The 18,466-nt window shown below is 45.2% G+C and overlaps 1 protein-coding gene across 2 annotated transcripts in view; it reads right to left on the bottom strand.

The window, feature by feature from the left end:
• Window positions 1-18,466, bottom strand: part of cfap99 (cilia and flagella associated protein 99) — a 109,623-nt gene that overhangs the window by 26,213 nt on the left and 64,944 nt on the right. For both annotated transcript variants that reach the window (XM_072257097.1, XM_072257098.1), the window contains exons 8-10: window positions 14,341-14,409; window positions 11,393-11,476; window positions 954-1,042 (exon numbers count right to left, since the gene is read on the bottom strand). In XM_072257097.1, the coding sequence (XP_072113198.1) occupies window positions 954-1,042; window positions 11,393-11,476; window positions 14,341-14,409 (242 nt within the window). The remainder of the gene's footprint in view (window positions 1-953; window positions 1,043-11,392; window positions 11,477-14,340; window positions 14,410-18,466) is intronic.

Raw genomic sequence — 18,466 nt, 5'->3', positions numbered from 1 at the left:
AACAGGATATTATAAAATCCAATTTATAAATCAATGAGAATACAGGTCCATAACTCCTTGAAAGTGGTGTCACAGACAGACAGGTCATAAAGAGAGCTTTGGGCACATTGGCCTTCAGAAATCAGGTTACTGAGTACAAGAAATGCAATGTTGTGTTGAAGTTGTATAATATGTTGGTGAGGCCAAATCTTCAGTATTGTGTGCAGATCTGGTCACTTACGTACAGGAAAGATATCAATAAGATTGAAAAATTATGGAGAAAATTTAAAAGAATGTTCCTGGGACTTGTGGACCTGAGTGATAATTGAAGGTTGAATAGATTATAACTTTATTCCCTGGAGTGTAGGAGAAAGAGGGGAGATTTGGTAGAGGTATAAAAGATTATAGAAACATAGAAACATAGAAAATAGGTGCAGGAGTAGGCCATTCGGCCCTTCGAGCCTGCACCGCCATTCAGTACGATCATGGCTGATCATCCAACTCAGAACTCTGTACCAGCCTTCCCTCCATACCCCCTGATCCCTTTAGCCATAAGGGCCATATCTAACTCCCTCTTAAATATAGCTAATGAACAAGCCTTAGCTGTTTACTGTGGCAGAGATTATGAGCGTATAGATTGGGTAAATGCAAGCAGGTTTTTTTTTCACTGAGATTGAGTGAAACTAGAACTGGAGGTTATAGATTAAAGGTGAAAGTTGAAATATGTAAGGGGAGCTTCTTCACTCAGGCGTGATATGAGTGAGGAACGAGCAGCCAGTGGAAGTGGCGGATGTGGGTTTGATTGCAACATTCAGGAGACGTTTGTGTAAGTACATGGATGGGAGGGGCATGGAGGGTGATGGTCCTGGTATGGGTCGAATGGACGGGTCAGAGTAACAGCTTGACATGGTCTAGATGAGCCAAAGGACCCGTTTCTGCTCTGTGACTTCATGAGAACAACAAAGGCACACTACCTTTGGAGATCTTCTTTCACTTTCCGTTGGTAAAGGACATTTTCTCTCAGGATGGCAGCTGTGTTCATTTTTATTGGAATATTTTCAGTCTGTTTAACAAAAGAAAATATAAACACTGCTTCATTCATTGTTTTCCTTTTTGCGTTATTAATCCATTTGTGTTTTAATAATTGTGTATCATGGCTGTAATAATCCTAACTGATAACCAACAAGTTTCACGAAAGGAAAAAAAGTGGTCAAGTTAATAGCAATGTAGGAACAGACACAAAACACTGGAGGAATTCAACAAATAGTCCTGATGAAGCCCAGAATGTCAACTGTTTATTCCTCTCTGTAGATGCTGCCTAACCTGCTGAGTTCCTCCAGCATGTTACTCTGCATTTCCAGCATCTGCAGAATCTCTTACGTTTATAATGGCAATTTGTGCTCAGTTCTGGTCGCCTCACTATAGGAAGGATGTGGAAATTTTAGTCATAGTCATACTTTATTAATCCCTGGGGAAATTGGTTTTCGTTACAGTTGCTCCATAAATAATAAATAGTAATAGAACCATAAATAGTTAAATAGTAATATGTAAATTATGCCAGTAAATTATGAAATAAGTCCAGGACCAGCCTATTGGCTCAGGGTGTCTGACCCTCCAAGGGAGGATTTGTAAAGTTTGATGGCCACAGGCAGGAATGACTTCCTATGACGCTCTGTGTTGCATCTCAGAGGAATGAGTCTCTGGCTGATTGTACTCCTGTGCCCACCCAGTACATTATGTAGTGGATGGGAGACATTGACCAAGATGGCATGCAACTTGGACAGCATCCTCTTTTCAGACACCACCGTCAGAGAGTCCAGTTCCATCCCCACAACATCACTGGCCTTACGAATGAGTTTGTTGATTCTGTTGGTGTCTGCTACCCTCAGCCTGCTGCCCCAGCACACAACAGTAAACATGATCGCACTGCCCACCACAGACTCGTAGAACATCCTCAGCGTCGTCCAACAGATGTTAAAGGACCTCAGTTTCCTCAGGAAATAGAGATGGCTCTGACCCTTCTTGTAGACAGCCTCAGTGTTCTTAGACCAGTCCAGTTTATTGTCAATTCGTATCCCCAAGTATTTGTAATCTTCCACCATGTCCACACTGACCCCCTGGATGGAAACAGGGTCACTGGTACCTTAGCTCTCCTCAGGTCCACCACCAGCTCCTCAGTCTTTTTCACATTAAGCTGCAGATAATTCTGCTCACACCATGTGCCAAAGTTTCCTACCGTAGCCCTGTACTCAGCCTCATCTCCCTTGCTGATGCATCCAACTATGGCAGAGTCATAGACAGGGTGCAGAGGAGATATACCAGGATGCTGCCTGGATTAGAGAGCATGTCTTATGAGAATAGGATGTATGAACTAGGGATTTTCTCTTTGGAGCGAAGAAGCATGAAAGGTGACTTGATAGAGATATACAAGATGCTAAAAGGCATAGACCGAGTGGACAGCTGGAGATCTTTTCGCAGGGCAGAAATAGCAGTTACAAAGGGGCATAATTTTAAGGTGAATGGAGGAAAGTATTGGGGGATGTCAGAGATTGTTTTTTTACCCATTCAGTGGTGGATGCATGAATTATGTCACTGGATATCATGGTGGAGGCAGGTACAGGAGGGCCATTTTTAGGTATGCACATGGATGAAAGAAAAATGGAGAGCTGTGTAGCAAGGACGGGTTAGGTTGCTCTTCGATTAAACTGGAGGATCAGCACAACATTCTGGGTCAAGGGGCCTATACTGTACTGTTCTATATACAATGTTAATATTACACAATGCATAGGATCTTCATCAAACCAAACTGGATACAAAACCATTCAGAGATATTCGGAGCAATGGTGAGGAACCTGGTTAGAAGTGACAAAAGAATGAAGGGATGGAAAGGTAAAGGTCCAGGCATGGACATACCCTCAGAAAAGGGGTAGGCATCGTTCCCTTCCCCTGCCCTGCTCGATTCTACCTTCTGCCCGAGATCCGCAACCCTGACTGTCTGGGTAGGTCCATCGCTCTGGCTTTCTGCCGAATTCCCCCTTCTTTTCCAGTCCTGAAGAAGGGTCGCAGCTCGAAATGTTGACTCTTTATTCATTTCCGCAGTTGCTGCCTGACCTGCATAGTTCCTCCAGCGTTTTGTGTGTGTTGCTTATAAAGGATTAGCTTTATTTGTCACATGCATTGTTTGTGTCAATGACCAACATAGTCCGGGAAGGCTTTGGGGGCTGCCTGGCCACAGGTGTTGCCAAACTTCTGGCGCCAACATACTAACCCTAACCAGTACGGTATGCGTTTGGAATCAACAGGAGACTGGAGCATCTGGAGAAAATCTACACAGTTAGCAGCAGGAAATGAACCCCAATTGCTAGTGCTGTAAGGATGTGCACTAGGCTCCACATTATCCTGCCACCCTGCAAGGTCCATTTCCTGGGTCTGTAATCAACCACTTTTTCCACTCCTGAGTATGAACCAATGAAGTCCCTAAGTGATGTCCCTATTTCTTTCAGCCGCACCGGGTCCTCAAAGATCAGAAATGTGGGGCTGAAATGCAATCAGATCGTGAGGAGCAGCCCCTTCAAGTACTCAAGGAGCAGTTGCAACCTTGCATAGTCTGTATTCACGTAAGACATGCACTCGTCCAGCTCTATGTGGTGTGGAATGGTGTGCAGCATGTTTCGAAGGAATGGCTCAAGTTCAGCGGGACTGGCTGCAGGGGCAGGATGACAAGGAGAACTCCAGGGTCTGGGTCCTCCCTGTGGAATGCGTGGGTTTCCACCAGGTGCTCTGGTTTCCTCCCACAGTCCAAAGCCATGCTGGTTGGTAGGTTAATTGGTCATCATAAACTGGCCTGTGATGCGGCTCGGGTGATATCAGGGGTTGCTGGCGATGTGGCTTGAAAGGCCGAAGGGCCTATTCCATGTTGCACCTCAATAAATAAATAAGTGTATGAAACATTGTGGGCCGAAGGGCCTGTATGGTGCAGCTTCCAGACTCTTCCTATAATGAGCTGACCAACTCTTGGGAGCAGATAAAGGCTTGGAGTCGGAGAATGCCATGAGATTGGCTTTTCCTTTATACACTGTTAATGGCCCATTTCTTTCTTTGGAACAAAGTACAGAGCTACCCGCTGCCTGGGGTCTGCCAACATACGGAAGACACGCAGGTGTCAAAAACACATTCCTTACAGGGAGTGAGAACAGCTGCTGAAGGTTTGATACCTACTCTGTGCACCTTTCACTGTTTCTCTGTGAGAATCAGAACATTAGGACACAAAGAAGGAAGTGTGAAAGATATACAACAGCACAACTCTGCTGCAAAGCTGAGAAAGCTGTTTAATTCATTGAGGTATGGTTAAAATTTTTTTATAAATATATATAATTTATTTATTTTTAATTTAGTGATACTGCAAGGTAACAGGTCATTCTGGCCCAACCTGTAGTTTAACTTTGCTATGCTTGCTTATAATTTTTACATAATCACCTACTGAATATACATGGGATTATTCAGTAAATTTTCTTGTAAATATAGGATAGCTAATTCTGTATTTTCTAGAATCTTCTGTATCTTCCTGCAGCAGGTGTCACAGGCGGTGGAGCCCGGGCCCGAGAGAGTATCGAAGTGGTGGGGGCCCAGGTCTGAGAGCGAGGAATGACTCGAGATTTGGGTGATTTAAGCGCTGGGCTAGATTGAAAAGGTCAGGGGAAGAGGCAAGGGCCAAGTTGGTTCAGCTCGCTGCTCGGCAGGGTTTACTAATCTCTGCGCTGAACTGAGGCTGTGGCCTGCAACTAACGGGCTACCGTGATGACTGGCTTCGTGGCTGTGGACTCACTTTCGTGAACTTCAGTCGTTTCCATGGTTTGTTTGTTTCTGCACATTGAGTTTTTGTTGGTCCTTTTATTTAAAAATGGGTTCAAATGGGTTTCTTTGTTTGAAGAGATAAATCTCAAGTTTGTCTATAGCACACATGCTTTGATAATACATGTACCTTGAACTGGGAACCACTTGAATCGGGTTATGTTATAGGTTAATCGTTATCACTGAAATATTGTTATCTCCAGTATGAGTGTGAAACGACCAACAACAATGACTTCTTTTTTGTGTCTCTTTTTCTCTGTTTGTTCTTGTAACACTTAATGAAACAGCTTTGACCACCACATTGTATGGTTCATTTGACCTCCGAAGAACCTCCGATCAATATCAGCAGATCCAACAGCCTGTTCCTGTACCGTACTGTTTTATCTACTGTGTTTTGGGCTCTCCCACACTGGGTAAAGGCTCTGACCATCCGTCTTATTCATGCCCCTGATAATTCTGATACAGTCGCCCCTGAGCCTTCTAAAGCTGGAAGCTGAGGTGAAACAGTCCCAGCCTATCCAACCTCAAACCCTCCGAAGCTGTTCACACTCCTGTGAATGTTTTTTGCACCGTTTCCATCTGGACTCCAGTTCATCCCCGCCAGTCACCATCTCTGGGAGAATCATTGCCACATTTCCCTGAAAACACACCTTCTGTTCAAAAGTAATTTCACCCTTGAACGCCTGATCCTAATTTTAAAATATTCACACATTTTAGATGCCCAAGCGAATAAAATAGCTTTTGTGCACCTACAACATGGAACATTAGAGCACAGTACAAACCCTTTCTTCCACCTTGTTGTGCCACTTTTAACCTACTCTGAGATCAATCTAACCCTTCTCTCCTACAGACCCCTCATGTTTCTATCATCCATGTGCCTATCTCTTAAACGTCCCCAATGTACGGCCACCACCTCTGGCAGGGCGTTCCACACACTCCACTCTCTGTGTAAATAACTTCATTCTGACATTTCACCCCTCCCTCCCCCCAACACATACTTTCCTCCAATTACATTAAAAACCATTTCTGCCCTGGGCAAAAGTCTCTGGCCATTCACTCCACCTATGCCTCCTACAATCTTCTACACCTCTTAAAGAATGCTGCTTACGAGATGTTGTAGTTGTTTCAAATCATTGCTGGGAGAACACAGTCCGCTACAGCCCAGAGAGTGTTTGCTGAAGAACCTGTCTTGGTGATTTCATAGACACAAGAGACTGCAGTTGCTGGAATCTAGAGCAACACACAAACAATGGAGCAACTCAGCAACTTCCTACAACAAGTCATCCTGTATTAGTGAAGATGTGGTTAGACTGGAAAGAGTGTTTTCAAGATTTACGAGGATGTTGCCAGGACTTGAGAGCCTGAGTTATAGACAGAGGTTGGCCAGACGAGGTCTGTATTCCTTGGGACATAGGAGACGGAGGAGCGACCTTATTGAAATGTTTAAAATTCATTGTATTCATAAAGATGTGGTTAAAAGGCATTGATAAGGTGGACAGTAACCGTCTTTTTCCCAGGGCAGGGAGTCCAAAACTAGGGTGCAGAGGTTTAGGATGAGAGGGTAAAGATTTACAAGAGACTTTTTCATGCAGAGGGTGGTAAGTATATGGAAAGATCTGCCAAAGGAAGTAGCTAAGGCAGGTAAAATAGTACCATTTAAGAAGCGCTGGGATAGGTTCATGGAGGGGCAGCACTTGGGGAGGTATGGGCTGAATACAGGAGGTGGGGACGAGCTGGTTTGCGTGGAGGTTGGAGGTTGGGTTGAAGCGCCTGTCTCCACGCTCTATGGAACTTCATCTGAGTCTCAACCTGAAACTTCGCCTGTCCATCAGGTACTGCCTGACACACTGAGTTCTGTGGGCGTGCTGTGTTGGAGCTGGAAGAGAGACAATCCTCACTGTCCAGCACAATTCTCACCGACTTGATTTGACGTGAAAACCAGCTTTCACTCTATGTGTTGATGTACATATGACAAATAAAGCTAATCTCACTTTAATTCCGTTCTGCTTTCACTGGACCAGTGAAGAAAGCATCTTGTCAAACCGACAGTTAAAAAGTCTGCCTCACTTGGCACATTGCGGATATGTAGAGTATTCAGTGTCGTTTCCATTTGAATTCATAGGCTGCACAAATCCTGATTTGCTCATCAAAAGGTGCAAACAGCTTTTCCAACACAGCTAACACGCTCAGCCAGCAAGCAGCATTCACTTGGCAAACTGGTTTCGGAGGGTAATTGCTGTCAAGAAGCAGTCACTTGGGGTGCTGCTGTTTCATATTTCCCATTCTTGTGTTAACTCCCAAAATATAAAACATTCTATTATATCAGTGGCCATTTTATTAGGCACACCTGGAAGTATCTAATCAGCCAATCACGTGGCAGCAACTCAATGCATTAAAGCATGCAGACATGGTGAAGTGGTTCAGTTGTTGTTCAGACTAAACATCAGAATAGAAATACGATGTAAGTGAATTTGACTGTGGAATGATTGCTGGTGCCAGACAGGGTGCTTTGAGTATCTCTGAAGCTGCTGATCTCCTGGGATTTGCACAGACAACATTCTCTAGAGTTTACGGAGAATGGCACAGAGAACTCCCAATAAACATCCAGTGAGCAGCAGTTCTGTGGGTGAAAATGCCTTGTTAATGAGAGAGGTCAGAGGAGAATGGCCAGACCGGTTCAAGCTGACAGGAAGGTGACAGTAACTCAAACAACAACTACAACAGTGGTGTGCACCAGAGCGTCTCTGAACGTGCAACACGTCAAACCTTGAAGTGGACAGGCTACAGCAGCAGAAGACCGGGAACCTAATTAGGTACAGAAAGTACCTACTAAAGTGGTCACTGAATGTATGTCATAAAATTTGTTGTTTTGTGGCAGCAGCACAGTGCAATACATAAAACATACTTCAAATTATAATAAGATATAAATAAATTGAAAAAAAACGCAAAAACAGAGCAGAAGTAGTGAGGTAGTGTTTATGGGCTGATAATCAGAGGGCACAGATGCAAGGTATTTGATAAATAAATCAGAATGGGCTTGATGTGTGATCGTCTATGATAATAACAGGCATAGATAAGATAAATCCACCCAGTCTTTTCCACCCACCCAGGGTTGGGGAACAATGAACCAGAGGGCAAACGTTTCATTCAGGTAAGAGGGGAAAGATTTGGAAAGAACTCGAGGAGCAACATTTTTTGTTCCACAGATGGTGGTATAAATTTCTGGAGATGTACAGTGTAGAGCATTCTGACTGGTTTCATCACAGTCTGGCATGGTGGTAAAAATATACTGGATCAAAGGAGGATGCAGAGGGTTGTAGCCAGGGTGCAACTCTCCCCACCAATTAGGACATCTTCAAGACTTGGCCCGAAGACCCACGCTCAACATTTTACGAACAGCTTCTTCCCCTCCGCCATCAGATATGATGCACCAATGAACACTGCTGCACTATTCCAATTTTTTTGCACTTATTTAGCTTGTAATTTACAACTATCTTTATGTCTTTGCATCACACTGCTGCAGTGAAACACCACAATCATGTCGTAGTTGACGAGGTAACTTCTTCAGTTTTAACTCTCTCACACTGAATAACGGTGAACCCAATTGCAGAGAAAATGCACACAAAATTAGAGGGAAAAAATCCAACTAGGCTTTACTGGACTTCTTCGCGGCCAAGGTACAGGCAGAGGGACCAAAAGACTCAGGCAAATTAAAATCCAAAAAATATTAACTCAAGTTCCAGAAATAGAGATTCCTGCAAACAAAAGCAAGGTTTCACTGACAAAAGATTATTCCAAGACTGCGCAAAGAAATAAGGGACAAGGAACTGAGAGGGTTAAAAACAAGGCAGAGGTGATAAACATGAACTAATAATTAACCTACAGGGTGGGTGAGCAAGAGGTTGACCTTGTCATCTCTACCTCCCTCTGGTGGCCAGTTCAAGGTGTGACAATTTCACATCATTGAATTGAATTGACTTTGTTTAAATATGCAAAATGTACAACAGGACAGTCAATATAGCCTCCTTCTACTACCCATTGTGTTTTCCCTTATTCTTTCTTCACCTTTCCTGCGTATCCCCTCCCTGCCTCCCTCCCCCACCCCTTGATCTTTCCCCTTACTGGTTTTTCACCTGGAACCTACCAGCCTTCTCCTTCCCACCCTCCCCCCACCTTCTTTATAGGGCCTCTGCCCCTTCCCTCTACAGTCCTGACGAAGGGTTCCGGCCCGAAACGTCGACCGATCTTTTCCACCGATGCTGCCCAACCTGCTGAGTTCCTCCAGCGTGTTATGAGGTCATAAAGTCAGCCAGCTCCATCATATGGACTAGCCTCCCCACCACCGAGGACATCTTCATAAGGCAATGGCTCAGGGTGACATCCATCATTCAGGACCCCCATCACCAGAACTTGCCCTCTTCTCATTACTACCATCAGGGAGCAGCGACAGGACCCTGAAGACACACACTCATTGTTTTAGGAACAGCTTCTTTTCCCCTGCCATCAGATTTCTGAATGGTCCGTAACTCCATGACACTCCCTCACTATTTTTCCTCTCTTCTTGCCTTACCTATTTTCTTACAGTAAATGATAGTATATTTTATGTTTAGCACTATACTGGGCTGCATAAAACTACACATTCCATGGCATAGGTCAGTGATATTAAACCTGATCCTGATGGAATAGATATTGTTGGAAGGAGTCAATGCAAACTCTAAGAAAATCATTAGTCCTCTCTGTTATGAGATGTCTAAACTCATGTAGCTGAAAGTGCTTCTGCTGTGCATAAAATAACAGATGTTGGAAATCTGAAATAAAAACAGAAGAAGCTGGAAACATTGAGCAGGTCACTCAGCGGCTGTGGGGAGGGAAGCGGAGTCAATGTTTTAGGTCAGAGACCCTTCGTTAGAACAGGCAAAGTGAGCAAACACATTTGTTTTCATGCTGTTGACATGGAGGTGGGGAATGGCTACGAAAGAGGAAATATCCCGGGAGGGCAAGCCCAGCGTTGCTATGTAGATGATTGACAGGTTAATGTGGGGGAGGGCGGAGGGGGTAGAGGGGAGAGGGGAGAAGGGAGGGGGAGAGGGGAGGGGGTAGAGGGGAGAGGGGGAGAGGGGAGAGGGAGAGGGGGAGAGGGGAGGGGAGAGGGAGAGGGGGAGAGGGGAGGGGAGGGGAGAGGGGGAGAGGGGAGGGGAGAGGGGGAGAGGGGAGGGGGAGGGAGTAGAGGGGAGAGGGGAGAGGGGAGGGGGAGAGGGGAGGGGTTAGAGGGGAAAGGGGGAGAGGGGAGAGGGAGAGGGGTAGAGGGGAGAGGGGTAGAGGGGAGGGGGGAAGTGGAGAGGGGTAGAGGGGAGGGGTAGAGGGGAGGGGGTAGAGAGGGAGAGGGGAGAGGGGGAGAGGGGAGAGGGAGAGGGGTAGAGGGGAGAGGGGTAGAGGGGGAGAGGGGAGAGGGGTAGAGGGGAGGGGGAGAGGGGAGGGGGAGAGAGGAGGGGGAAGTGGAGAGGGGTAGAGGGGAGAGGGGGAGAGGGGAGGGGGTAGAGGGGAGAGGGGTAGAGGGAGGGGGGAAGTGGAGAGGGGGTAGAGGAGAGGGGGAAGTGGAGAGGGGTAGAGGGGAGGGGGAGAGGGCTAGAGGGGAGGGGAGAGGGGTAGAGGGGAGGGGGAGAAGGGACGAGAGGGAGAGGGGAGGGAAGAGGGGTAAAAGGGGGAGGGGAGAGGGGAGCGGGGAGAGGGGCGGGGAGGCGGAGGGACCTGGGGCAAGTGCGGCGGCACAGGAGGGAGAGGGGGGAAGGGGAGGAGGGGAGCGGGGAGAAGGAGGGGAGGGAGAGGGGGAGGGAGGGGGGAGGAATAGGGGAGGGGAGATGAGGAGAGGGGATTGGGAGAGGGGATGGGGAGAGGGGAGGGAGAGAGGGCAGGGGAAAGAACAAGGGAAGATGAAATCTATAAAACAATGGCAGTTAGAGAAAGGGACCCATCACAGACACTGGAATTCCCTTCACCTCATTCTGAAAATCACTAAGACATGACATTTGCAGACCTTCACTCTACAACTTCAATCTTCCTTTTGAGAGACGAGGTACATCAGATACTGGAAAATGGAGCTAAAAACAAATTTCAGGAGGAACTCAGTGGGTCAGACAGCTCCTTTTGAGGCAGAGGGATGGTTGATGTTTCAGGCTGAGACCATGCGCCGGGCCTGAATTTCCTCTGTTCATGTTAACCCTCATTAATCTGCTCCTCAAATGACTTCATCGACAGCTTATTCCCATGACAATATTAGCCTAACTCTACTGGAGATATCCCATCTACCACAGCCATTGCTTCCTTCACTTTCTCTGTACAAACTTGGGACAGGCCCTTCGGCCCATCATGTCAGTACCTGAAACGTCAATGTTTATTCCTCTGCATAGATGCTGCCTGACCTGCTGAGTTCGTCAAGCATTTTGTATGTGTGGTCCAAAGCTTCTGTATCATGTCACTGTAGGTGTGACAGAATTCAACAGCAGACCATCAGTATCCAATGTCCACGCCGGAGTACATTTACATTACCCACTTGACAACTTACTATCTGCTGGGGGACGTGCCGTGCTTTGTAAAGAATCGGTTTTATCTTGGCCTCCTTCTCCTTCATAATTTCAGACAATACACGCTGTCAGGGTTGCAAAAGAAAAGACATGTAAGTAACTATAGCAACTGAGAAGAGAACAGTGTGAATACACTTTGGCATAAAAGTGGCTATAATTCGCTTGTGTAGGTGGTAGAAGGAGATGTTTAAAAGGGTCACACTGTTACTCTGTCAAATTCTATCACTCACATCAATGTATAATTAAAAGGCTGAATGTGAAAGAGACATTGCCTCCGGTGGATCTATAAATGAAAATACATATTTAGTCAGCAATTAAACTGCTAAAAATACAATGTTAAATCTTGAACTTTTATATAAAAATACACTCAGAAACAACATTATCAGGTACTTGCTGTACCGAATAAAGTGGCCACTGTGTGTACATTCATGGTTTTCTGCGACTAGCCCATCCACTTTGAAGTTCAATGTGTGCATTCAGAGATGCCCTTCTGCACATCACTGTTGTAATGTGTGGTTATTTGAGTCACTGTTGCCTTCCTGTCAGCTTGAACCGGTCTGGCCATTCTCCTCTGACCTCTCTCATTAACGATGTGTTTTCACCCAAAGAACTGCCGCTCACTGATGTTTTTTTGTTTCTCGCACCATTCTCTGTAAACTGTTGTGTGTGAAAATCCCAAGAAATCAGCAGTTTCTGAGATACTCAAACCAGCATGTCTGGCACCAACGGTCACTCCACAGTCAAAGTCACCTAGATCACGTTTCTTCCCCACGCTGATGTTTGGTCTGAACAACAACTGAACTGTTCGACCATGTCTGTATGCTTTTATGCTGCGAGTTGGAACTGCGTGATTGGTTGATTGGACGTTTACATTATCGAGCACGTGTACAGGTGTACCAGATAGAGTGGCCACTGGCTGTGTGTCTATGGCTGGACTGCTTCGTCGAGCATCTTTGCTCCAACCGCGGCAGGTGTGATTTCCCAGTTACCACCCCATTTTAATTCCACTCCCCATTCCCATTCCAACATGTTGGTCCAAAGCCTTCTTTACTGCCATGACGAGGCCACTCTCAGGCTGGATGAACAGCACCTCACCTTCCATCTGGGTAGCCTCCAAACTGATGGCATGAACATCGGTTTCTCGAGCTTCTGGAAATTTCTTCCCCCCCTCTCCCTTCTTTCTTTTTCCATTCCCCATTTTGATTCCTCTCTTACTCCTTCTCTTCCCCTCAGCTGCCCATCACCTTCCTCTGGTGCCCTCTCCTCCTTCCCTTTCTCTCATGATTAGGATAATGAAGACACATAGTCCTCTTCTATTGTCATTTAATAATGCATGCATTAAGAAATGATGCATTATTTCCTCCGGTGTGATATCACAAAACACAGGACAAACCAAGACTGAAAAAACTGACAAAACCACATAATTACAACATATAGTTACAAACAGTGTAACAATACCATAACTTGATGAAGAAGTCCCTGAGCACAGTAAAGTTCAAAGTTTCTCAAATGTCCCACATCTCACGCAGACGGGAGAGGGAAGAAAAACTCTCCCTGCCAGGCCCACCACAATCCGACTCTGAGTCAAACGAAAACTTCGAGCTCTAATCAGCTCTCTGACACCGAGTCCTGAGCGCCATCTCTGTCCGAACGATTCGACCTCAATCTTGGTCACCAAAAGCAGTCAAGGCCGAGGATTTTGAGGCCTACCCTCCGAAAGGTTCCCGACCGCACAGTAACGACAGCAGCGAACGAGCGTTTCAGAAATTTCTCCAGATGTTCCTCTGTGCTTTCACGTCCGTTCTCCTTCAAATCAGAATTGTCCACCGCCCCTATTTAACAGATACGATTATCATTTTTCACCGGAGGGCTGCGCAGACGCATGTTCGCCACCATCTTCTCCTCCTCTCATGGTCCACTGTCTTCCTTCTTTTTCAGCCCTTTATCTTTTCCACCTATCATGTGTACTCCTCCCCTTCTTCCCTCTTCCCCTCCTCCCCGCCTTCTGATTCTGGCTTCTGCTCCCTCCTGCTCCAGTCCTGATGAAGGGACTCAGCCTGAAATGTAGGCTGTTTATTTCTCTCCGGCCTGAGCTGCTGGGTTTGTCCAGCATTTGTGTGTGTTGCTAAGGATATGCATCTGTAGTATCTCTTGTGTTTAGGATTGCTGCTCCTCTCTTCTCCTGTGAGTTGAAAGGGAGTGAGAAGTAAACAAGCACTCCAGATCCTGGCTCTTGCTACCAGCTCAGGATTCCTGGTTTTCCTGATCCCATACTCGGGCCACAGTCCAGACCCCAGCTCAAACTCCCATTCTGGACCCCAGCCCAAGCTCCCATTCTGGACCCCAGCTCACAGTTCAGATGAACACACGGGCCGGACAATTGAGATTTCCATATTATTAGATGACAGATAATGGGAGATTTCAGAAATGATCCCCATCTTTCATTTCAAGACACTTTTGTAACAGACTCCGGTCAGGAAATGAACTTACTTTACTCTTCCAACCCGATTTTCTAATGGTTAATTTGCGGGAGATGTTCAAAGAGTAGCTGAAATTAAGTAAAATGTGTGGCGTGGTATATGGATGGTCCGGGTGCAGACAGATGAGACAGGCAGAAGTTTGAGTCCGAGAAGGACCAAAGGACTTGTGTCCGTACTGTAGTACTCTCTGACATTATGAATACATTTGCTGAGGTGATCTCACAAACTGTTACTACATTCTGGAGTCATCTTGAACTACCATTACCCTGGCACTGTAGTTCCCCACCGACTGTAGAGTTATAATTCAGCATCCCTCTCCTTTCCTTTTGCACTATCTCAATATACAGATGTGATCGATGATCTGTCTGGATGACACGCAGACAAAAGCTTTTCACAAAGAATAAATCATAAAGCAAATTTCAATTAAAACATATAACAGAGAAAAGTACCTTTTTCTTGCTGGATTCCTGCGGGATGGCACATCGGAACTGGTCAGCGTTAGCTTCCAAGAGATGTTCCTAGGAGAGAAGAAAGTGTTCTTCATTATCAGAGGCATGCAAGTGTTCGGTTCATTTCTCTCACTTCCACTCTCGTCTGTTCCATTTATTCAGGGGAGAAGAAGCACGAGCTGAGTTCTAATCAGACCGTAAGGCCCAGGAGCAGAGACAAATGTTCTTGTAGCGATAAAAAGCTAACGAGGACTAAATTAGCGATATAACGACCTTAGCATTCAGATCAGTATAACTAAGCATTCTAATTAGCGATACAACTAAATGATACTTAGCGTAATTAGCGGTCAACCTAAATTAGCATTCCAATTTGTGAAGTTAGCGTATTTAAGTGTAATAAGTGGTTAAGAAAAAACATCATTCCCTGTGGCTCACTTTCTCTGGCTAACAACTAACTAACCCAAAGCATAAATACATAACTATACTCATTTGCATCTACTGCACCCCAACCCACATGACAGATAACCATCATTTACACACCACAACATACAATACAGACAGAAAACACATGACAGATAACCATCATTTACACACCACAACATACAATACAGACAGAAAATAGATGCATGGCTCCTACAGTCTGAAAAATGGAGTCTCACTGATAGATTAAGAGGGGTAGTTAGAGAGTAAAACAAATGGACATATAATGACACATAAAAATTGCTGGTGAACGCTGCAGGCCAGGCAGCATCTCTAGGAAGAGGTACAGTCGATGTTTCAGGTCAAGACCCTTCGTCAGGACTAACTGAAAGAAGAGCTAGTAAGAGATTTGAGAGGGGGAGGGGGAGGGGGAGATCCAAAATGATAGGAGAAGACAGGAGGGGGAGGGATGGAGCCAAGAGCTGGACAGGTGATTGGCAAAAGGGGATATGAGAGGATCATGGGACAGGGGTCCGGGGAGAAAGACAAGGGAAGGGGGAACCCAGAGGATGGGCAAGGGGTATAGTCAGAGGGACAGAGGGAGAAAAAGGAGAGAGAGAAAAAGAATGTGTGTATATAAATAAATAACGGATGGGGTACAAGGGGGAGGTGGGGCATCAGCGGAAGTTCTTTGTGAATTGCCGAGCAGATCAGGGAATGTTAATGGAGTTAATATCACAGCTGGATAACTGTAAGATATAGGAGCAGAATTAGGCCATTCAGCCCATTGAGTCTGCACAACTATCCCATCATGGATTTCTCTTCCCACTCACCCTTCTTTTCCTGCCTTCTCCCTGTCACCTTTGATACCCTTACTAATCACAAACTTACCAACCTCTGCTTTAAATACACCCAATGACTTGGCCTCCACAGCTATTCATGGCAAGGAATTTCACAGATTGACCACTGTCTAGTTAAAGAAATTCCTCCTCATCTCCGTTCTAAAGGGAAGTCCCTTTATTTTGAGGCTATGCTGTCTGGTCTTGGACTTCCCCACTCTTGGAAATACCCTCTACATGCCTTCTGTATCTACAACAGGGGTCACCCCCTTTTTGTACGCCATGGACCAATACCATTAAACAAAGTGCTTGTGGACCCCAGGCTGGGAACCCCTGAGACCCTTCAATGTTGAATAGATTTCAGTCAGACTTCCTCTCACCACCCCACCCCCGACATTTTTCTAAACTCCAGTGAGAACAGGCTCAAAGCTATCAAATGCCCCTCACATTTTAACCCTTTTATTACACAGAATCAGTCCATAATTCTCAGGCTGAGTCTCCATTTCAAAGAGACAGAAATATGATGAATAAAAAGAGGCACAAAATACTTCTGCTTAAAATATGAAGAAAATATAATCCTAATTGTTATCCACTGGAGATAACATTTCATCATCATCATCAGGTGCCATGCCCAGTATGAGCTTTGACTGCCATGGCCCACACACTCCTGTTTCGGGTCAAGTGGATCAATTCATTGGTATTCATTTCCAGTTCTCTGGCTGCTGTCTCCATCATCATTTGTCTTTGTCTTCCTTTTGCTTTCTTCTCTTCAATCTTTCCCATAATTACCGTGTATTCTAACTCCTCTTTCCTAATCATATGTCCAATGAAGTTACATTGCCTTTTCATGATCTCACACATTATTTCTCTTTTTGTGTTTGCTCTGTTCATGACATCCTCGTTAGATATTTGTTTCGTCCATGATATTCTTTGCATCCTCCTCAAAAACCACATCTCTGCTGCTTCAATTCGTTTCCTCATGTTACTAGATATTGTCCAACATTCTGAGCCACATAACATAACTGGATAAATGTAACATTTCAGTACTCTGAGGCAGATTGTCATGCCTAGTTTAGTGTTGGTCAGTATACTCTTCATTCTAGTAAAAGATAACTTTTACTGGAGATTATTTCTATTGAAGCATTTTGGAGGCTTTTTTCCAGATCTCTTTCCTGCCCTCAGCTACCAGGTGAACCTTCCCAAATGCAAAGCCAGTCTGGTTCAGGAACCCTCACCATGTGTTAATCCACCGTTTCCACAGAGCAGACATCCACTTCATCAAACTTGTCCTATCTAAGTGAGATGTATGAACTTCTGAGGCAACCTGACAAGGAAAGTTGTTGAATGGTGACGGATCGACATCCATGAGCAGAAGGTCCAATGGACCAAGGAGCTGACATCACCACAGATGTTTCAGACAAGGGCTCGGGAGAAGCTGTCACGCATGGCCAACAGTGCATGCAAGCCGCGTTCTGACACTCTGTCACAACACGCTCAAATTGCAACACAGATAAAGATTAGCTTTATTTGTCACATGTACATGGAAACATACAGTGAAATGTGTTGTTTGTGTTAACCACCAACTGTACGAGGATGTGCTGTGCAGTTTGCAGGTGTCGCCATGCTTCTGCCATCAACATAGCGTGTCCGCAGCTCACTAACCCTAACCTGTGTGCCTTTCGCATGAGGGAGGGAACTGGGACACTAACACTGGACCGCTCCTTGATGTCAAAGGGAGAAGGTACAAACTGCTGACAGGCAGTGGGGGAGAACTGAATCCCAACCACTAGCCCTGTAAAACGTTACGCAAACCCCACGCTACTGCGCCACCATGACAGAGCAACGGACTGTGATATTCTAAGTGAACGGGGGACTCATTACAATCTCCTTCAAGTGATTATGTCGAAGAATCTTTACAAAACTACAATGACTAAATCCTGGCCCACAGAGGAACAGCACACACATTGTTTTGCATGCAGCCTTCAAGATGTTCAGTATATTGTAAAAACACACACCACAGAGAGAATCAGAGCGTGCTGAAACAGCTGCTTGTAGTAAATCCATTGACGAAGATGCAAAAGCAATGCACATTGCTTGATACAACACTGAAGGAACTGCACGAGGATGACTTTATTCTTAATCTTATTCTGGCTTCTTCCCCCTTCCTTTCCTGTCCTGAGGAAGGGTCTCAGCCTGAAAAGTTGACTGTTTATTCCCTTCCATAGATGTTGCCTGACCTGGCAGGTTCCTCCAATATTTTATGCGTGTTACTCAGAATCCCAGCATCAGCAGATTCTCTAGTGTTTATGAGGATGGCTGTAACCTGGGTCAATGAAAATCCATCAGCGTAGGCTATGCAGGGCGCTGCTGCAGAGCGACTGGTGAAAATGATTCAGCGTTGATGTCAAGATCATAACCAGAACATGTTAAAAAAGGAAATGGATGGGATCGTATTTCAAATGCCATCCTACAAGACCTGCCTTAACCCCATTAAAAGGTTTAGGTATTTGTACACGGTATAATGGGGTCATTAACCACTGACTGCTATTACTATGCTAATTGATGAAATTATTACAATAGGAGACAATCCTTTAATGTTTAAATAACAATATGTACTTCAACACATGTGCAAAGAGGCATATAATACCGGAAAGTGAAGAGAGATTGTGCAGCATAATGATGTTGCAATTTGCTTTACATTTTCTGATTAAGTAACAAAATCAATAAAATGTTACAATTATATGGGAAAATCAAAATGACTGCAATCTTTGTACATTTTGGGGCTTCAGAAGGGAAAAATTGGTGAAGGTTAGGAGATTGTTCAGGCAGAATACAAATACATGGTCAGTGTTCTTGGGATGTCATGT

This window comes from Mobula birostris, chromosome 5 (assembly GCF_030028105.1).
Source record: "Mobula birostris isolate sMobBir1 chromosome 5, sMobBir1.hap1, whole genome shotgun sequence".
NCBI classification, from domain to species: domain Eukaryota; kingdom Metazoa; phylum Chordata; class Chondrichthyes; order Myliobatiformes; family Myliobatidae; genus Mobula; species Mobula birostris.
The sequence above is the reverse complement of the archived record's forward strand: the minus strand, read 5'-3'. Positions and strand labels throughout refer to the sequence as shown.